Source organism: Acinonyx jubatus, chromosome A3, assembly GCF_027475565.1.
Source record: "Acinonyx jubatus isolate Ajub_Pintada_27869175 chromosome A3, VMU_Ajub_asm_v1.0, whole genome shotgun sequence".
Classification (NCBI taxonomy): domain Eukaryota; kingdom Metazoa; phylum Chordata; class Mammalia; order Carnivora; family Felidae; genus Acinonyx; species Acinonyx jubatus.
The window spans coordinates 63,454,805-63,460,904 of NC_069388.1; the positions used below are offsets into that span (position 1 = coordinate 63,454,805).

General features: G+C 60.2%; 1 protein-coding gene across 2 annotated transcripts; it reads right to left on the reverse strand.

Annotated features, from left to right (window-relative positions):
• Positions 1–390: 390 nt before the first annotated feature.
• On the reverse strand, positions 391–6,024 carry SIX2 (SIX homeobox 2). 2 transcript variants are annotated; one of them, XM_027072545.2, is made up of 2 exons: positions 5,316–6,024; positions 391–3,168 (listed from the first exon to the last, which is right to left on the reverse strand). In XM_027072545.2, exons 1-2 carry the CDS (start codon positions 5,873–5,875, stop codon positions 2,838–2,840), a joined length of 891 nt encoding a protein of 296 aa, XP_026928346.1. In that variant the 5' UTR covers positions 5,876–6,024; the 3' UTR covers positions 391–2,837. The 2 variants fall into 2 exon arrangements, with proteins under 2 accessions (XP_026928346.1, XP_026928345.1); XM_027072544.2 differs by having other exon boundaries at positions 5,310–6,024.
• Positions 6,025–6,100: the final 76 nt, after the last annotated feature.

Consider the following 6,100-nt stretch of genomic DNA (forward strand, 5'->3'; position numbering starts at 1 on the left):
TTTGTGTGTGTGAGTTCATGTAAGCGGGAGAGACTCTTTTGTGTACATGTCTCACATGCCCGGGGCAGGAGAGTGTTCTGGTTTTGCCCAAGCACACGTGTTTGTGTGGATGGAGAGTGTGTGTGTTTGCTTCTCTGTGTGTGTGAACACATGTATGACAGGGTCAGTGTGTTTCCCAGTGTGGCAACTGTTTGAAAGGGTGTGTGTTTCTGGTGCCTTCCACGGCGCCTGGCACATAACAGGCTTTCAATCCGAGTGAATCGAACAATGAGTGTGTATGTTGGTGTCCTTGTGAAAGTTTGTATAAAGCCTGTTTTCCTGGGAGTGTAAGTCTGGAAAATAGGAGGCAGGTAGGGGTGATGTGGCCTCCAGGGGCTACGGTGTTTTCTCCCTTCCCAGAAGTAAGAGGGGGGTGGGTGGCTGGTGGGTCAGCTCTGCTGGCTCAAGGTGGCTTCTCAGGTCGCTTGAATGGCTCTGGTCCCCAAGGCCATAGCTGCCTCTACACTCCACCAGTCAGTGAAGGTCAGGCCGCTGGGGCCCTTATAGGCACAGATCTGGGCCAGAGGGGACCTGAGTTGTCCCCTAGAGTAGAGCCTCCAGGAGAGGCTGAAGGATCTGCCAGGGCTGGAGTTCCTCTTGGGGTTCGGGGCTGGGCCCTGAAAAGCAGTCTTAGCCTGCTGGCGATTCCTTTGACCTCCAGGCCCGCACAGGGCAAAGACCAAGGTGTAGCCTCCGCACGCACCCAGTGAGCCTGCCCAGATGTCCGCGTCTGCGTGAGTCTCGGTCGGGAAGGAATCCTCCGTACTTAGGAAATCCGCGAGAAAGGGTCCTTGAGCGCTCATTTCATCAGAAAGGAAAGTCCCCAGAGAGGTCGCCACACTCTAGGATCTCCTCGTCGGAAGAGCGCCTTATTCCCTGTTTCCCTTGGGGTCCGGGTGGCGGGGTCTGGTAGTGGAGGAGGAACATGTTCGGTAATCACAGCCGCCCCGACTTGAGATGGAAAAGCCACAACTGCCTCCTGGAGGAGTCCAGCATGCTTCGGATCTGCCTGGATAGGCTTAGACGGGTCGCTTAATTTGGGGGGAGAGGTGGGACTGGTTCCCCAAGAAGGGAGAGGGTGCTGCAGGTTAATTTACCGCTACCGAGGCACGTACTACTGTGCACGGCGCAGAGGCGCCCCCTCGGTCTCACCGGCCAAGCCCTGGCGCCCCCTTGCTCCGATGTAGAACATGCGCCCGCGGGCCGGCCTCCCCTAGTCTCCTCGGGCCTCCCTTCTCCCCTATCCTTTCATCGCCTTTCCCAAACGACAGATTTCTAAGCGTGGAGACCTTTGCTCCACGTCCACACGCACGACGTGGGCTTTGCGGCTGGCTCAGCGGCTGCCCTTGGGGCCAGGGAATCTGCCCAGGGCGTCCCACCAGGTTCTGGGGACTGTGACTACCACTAAGGAAGGAAACCTCCGTGGCCTGATTTGTTCCCCAGCGTTGGCGTCTCCAAACACACCAACAACGCGCTGTTCGGCAAACAGCTTCTCTTTTCTTACTCCCATCCCCAAAATGAAGAAAAAGGAGGGTGAGGGCCCTGCTCCGCTGGCGGAAGGAGAAGAGACCCCAAGAGGAGCAGGCCACCCCCTCCCCGCTTTTAAAGGGAGCCTTCCGGACCAGAGGAGGGACAGTGAGCTTTGGGGGCGGGGGACGCGGGTTTCGAGTTTTCAGTCCCTTCACCTGAGGGCTGATACACATCGTGTATGTGGGAAGGCGGCTCCCGGTTCCTGGGGCTCATGGGACACCGCTGCCCAGAGCGGTCCCCCCAGGGTGTCCAGTCCCTGTAGGGAAATCAGACACTGCTGCACTCCCGGCTCGTGGGCCTCATGGTATAGATCCATATATATATTTATGATTTCTAATTTTATTATAAAATAAAAGCAGAAATATTTCCCGAAGAACATTCACATGAGGACTTAACAGGGAGACGGCAAGTCCGCGGCTCGGGAGGCGCACTCTGCCGGGGGCACTGTGGCCACAGTCCGGGAGGAAGAGGGGAGAGGGTGGCGGGCCTCATGGGGAGAGGGAGGGAGGGAGGGAGAGAGAGAGAGAGAGAGAGAGAGAGAGAGAGAGGCAAGCGGCAAGGGCGCGTGCAGAGGCCTCCGCGCCGTGGTCCTTTCTCTTTCACTTAAGTTACTAGGCGCACAGCGGACACCTGCGACACGCCGAACCCCGCGGAGGGCCTCCGGAGAAGGCCGGGTTCCTCTGCTCTTCCCCCTCCTACTTCCAGGCCAGGGCAGTGGGGGAGGAGGGCGCAAACAGACGTCCAGGCAGGAGGAGAGAAGCTGAGGGATACGGACCCAGGGGCCAGGAGTGCGAGAGGCTGGCGAGAGGAGAACCGGAAAAACGGAGAAAAAGAGAAACGGAAACTTAGCGAGAATTGACAAGCCAGAAATATAGAGAGAGGGGCAGGGAAAGGGGGAAAGGACCAGAGAGAGGGAAGGAAAAGGACCTGGAAATAAGAGCAAGGAAGGGAAGGGAAGGGAAGAGCAAGGAAGCGGTGAGAAGGTAGGGAGAGAGTGTGAGCATGGTGTATAATTTATTCCCTTCCCTGGTTCAAGGCCGGGTCCCAGGCCTCCAAACGACCTCCGAAGCAACTTGTTGAAAATAAATCCCGGACAAAGGCCAAACCAAAGAGCCATCCACCCTGCCTGGGCCGGCGGTTCTGCCCGCTCAGCGCGCGGGTCTTTCAGTACCCGGTGGGGCCCGCCGGCCGCAGGGCGCCCTCTGACACCGTCTCTCAGGTCCCCGGCGCCAAGCCGGCGAGGCGAGCACGTCAAGGCAGGCGGGGCTCTAGGACCCCAGGTCCACGAGGTTGGCCGACATGGGGTTGAGGATGGAGTCCTGCAGGCCATGGTGGTGCTGCAGCGGGTCCGCGCCGCCTCCGCCCGGCACGGGCACCGGCACCGCGCTGGGGCCCGGAGGGTGGCCCAGGCTGTGCAGGGACGGCAGCCCGGGGGGCGGCGGCGGGCTGAGCAGCAGCGCGGGGCTGGACGACGAGTGGTCTGGCGTCCCCGACGGCGTTTTCTCGTCCTCCGAGCTGCCTAGCACCGACTTGCCGCTGCCGTTCAGCGTCGCAGCCAGCGGGTTGTGGCTGTTGGAGTTGGCGTTCTCGCTGTTCTCCCTGCAAGTGCAGGAGCAAAGCAGCCAGGTCAGGGGGGAAACCGAGGCCGCTCTGCACCGTGTCACCCGGAGCCAGGGCCGCCAGGCGCTGCCCGCGGGTGTTTTCGGTTTCTATCATTTTCCCCGCCTGGCCTGGGGCTTTCGTTCTTTTGGCCAGTTCTCTTAATCTCTCAAAACCCGATTTCTCTCTAGTCCTTTCCTCTATCGTCTCTATCTCCTCACCTCTCCTGTTCTTAACCTCTTGAATATCTTCTCTGTTCTCTGTAGGTTCTGCCCACCCACCCCCCCATCACTGAGTTGCTAACAATTTTTTTCCCCCAGAGGAGAGGGGTCCTGGGAGCAGAGCTCAGCGGGGTTCGGGGAGAGGGGAACAAGGAGATGCCCGGATTTTCAGAGTCTTGGCTCCTGGAGCCAAGGTTTGCTGGGTGGAAGGGGGGCAAGGAGAATGAGGGACCCGAGATCCTAGGCTGAGGGCCCCCATTTGAAGTTAGGAATCTCACAGGCCTTCACCTCCCATTGCTTTTCTCTGCTTGAGGGAAATCTGGCTGAGGGTCAGGTTCCTGGAGCTAAGGGTCCTTTCTTTCTAGCTCCACACTGGGAGGTCTTGTGAGGGCTGTCCTTGCTGGACCTAAGGACAAGGCCTTAAGGATGTAGGACTCCCTTTCCCTGGTGGCACAGTGCAAACTTCAGCTGGGAGACTGGAAGCTTGGGGCCTGGGGCGCAGCCCTTGGGAAAAGAATGGAAGGAATTGCTAATCCTGGCCTAGACTTGTCCACCGTACAGAAACTGAAGGATTCTGCAACCCTTACCTGGGGCCTGGCCTCAGAACCCAGTTCTTCAGGAGTCTGGATGCATGCCAGGCTGGATAGAGGGGGACCCCAGCAGGGAGAACCCACCTTCTGCTCTGCCTTTGACTGACAGCCCCAACCAGATTTGGAGACTTGAAATCTTGGGTAGATTCTCTCTTCACTGGCTTCCCAAGACCTTTTCTTTCTGTTTTCCTGGAAGGGAACTTCCCACAGGGCTGGCAGCTGAGAACTTGCAACTGTGGATACGCCAACCTCATTGTCTGGGAGGCCACGGTCAGCCTGAAGCCCCCCCATCCACTTCCAGATATTTGGTTCCACTGTTTAGCATCCCTGCCCCCCCCCCCCCCAGTCACTTACTCTGGGCTACGCACACCCCGCACCACCGACCCCAGGTGTCTTATGCGGCTACACGCAGGCTGGATTTTTGTGCCCACAATCGGTTTCTCTCCCGTTTCCCTCACCATATTTGGGGTTCAGAGGAGCCACGGACTGGCGGCCACAAGGGCCTAATGGTCAACTGTTAGGCTAGTTCAGGAAGTCCTGGTTTCCTTGAGGACAAGCAACTCTCAGCCCTTCTGTTGCTCTCAGTTCACCCCAGACCTACTGACCTACCACGCAAAGATGGTAGGGCCTGTGGGGAGAGGAGTGAAGAGGCTGGCAGGCCAGCGAAGGGCTGCTGGGTCCAACAAGGCAGGAAAAGGGGCATGCGTTTCTCTTCTGCTCTCCTACAGCGGACACTTCCGTCCTTCTCCTCTTGCTTCTTTATACGCGGCATAAAACAGTCTCCCTATCAACTTCCATATCCAGACAAGTAATATTCTTGCCCAGGCCCCTGCACATCCAGGTCACACCAGGAAAATATCACTCCCAGTCCTGACCCCTAATCAAACTTTGGCCTAGAGCTGAGTAAGACCAACAGGAAGTTCGGGGAAGTGCTGGTAAATTCGCACAGGCAGCCCGAAATCCGCAACTCTGAAAGTCCCGAGTCTAGACCCCTCTGTCCTTCTCAAGACCACCAGGCCCTGCCTGCTGTGCTCCCCCTTTCACGGGGTCCAGGTCCACCGTCTTGCCCCCCAAGTTCGCTGCTTCTCCACTCTGTTCACAAGCGACCAGGGAGTTAGTTGACAACTTTCCCGATCGCTTTGCCCGCTTTGGACAAAGTTCTGACCTCCTGGTCTCCCGGAAGACCTGAGCGCTGGCGGGGTCGGACAAGGCTGCGGCTGGGCCGTGGCAGGGACCGGGCACCCGGTTTAGGCCTCTCCTGGGGGTTGAGCACACGCCCGGCGACCCCCTCCCTCGATCCCCGGGGAGCCGGCGCCGAAGTTCTACTTACTCGTACCTTTCTTTGGCCTCGGCTGCCCGGTCGCGCTGCCGCCGGTTCTTAAACCAGTTGCTGACCTGCGTGGTGGTGAGGCCCGTGGCCTCCGCCAGCTCGCGCTTCTCGCGCGGTGAGGGGTAGGGGTTATGCGCGTACCACTCGCGCAGCACGCTGCGACTCTTTTCCTTGAAGCAGTAGCTGGTCTCCTCGCCGTCCCAGATGGAGCGCGGCAGCGGAAACTTGCGGCGCACGCGGTATTTGCCCACAGCGCCCAGGGGCCGGCCGCGCAGCTTCTCCGCCTCGATGTAGTGCGCTTTGAGCCACAGCTGCTGCAGTTTGGCGTGGTTGTGCGGCGAGAACTGGTGGCTCTCCAGGATCTTGTAGAGCTCCCGGAAGTTGCCGCGGTGGAAGGCCACCACCGCCTTGGCTTTGAGCACGCTTTCATTCTTGTGGAGGTGCTCGCAGGCGGGCAGCGACCACAGGAAGCGGCCCAGCCGCTCGATGTTGCCGCCCTGCTGCAGCACCTCGCACACGCACGCCACTTGCTCCTGCGTGAAGCCGAAGGTGGGCAGCATGGACATGGTGCCGGCTGTGCCCCCGCCCGCCCGCGCGCGCCCTCACCGCGCTGCGCCGTCCCGCATGGGCGCCTCCCCGCCGGGCCGTCCGGGGCCGAGAGGCGGACGGGGCGGGCCCCCTGGCCCCGCGCTGGCTCCGGGCGAACTCCGACTCACTGCAGTACGTCCTCGCGCCCGCCGCGGCTCCCGCGCTCCTCTGCGCCCCGGCCGCCTGCGCGCCTCGCCCGCGCC

What these genes read in the sequence shown, in the direction of transcription:
- SIX2 (XM_027072544.2), bottom strand. Translation starts at nt 5,875, where the DNA reads ATGTCCATGCTGCCCACCTTCGGCTTCACGCAGGAGCAAGTGGCGTGC. An exon ending in GAGGCCAAAGAAAGGTACGA is followed by an intron (nt 3,169 to 5,309) that starts GTAAGTAGAACT and finishes CTGCACTTGCAG; the next exon opens with GGAGAACAGCGAGAACGCCA.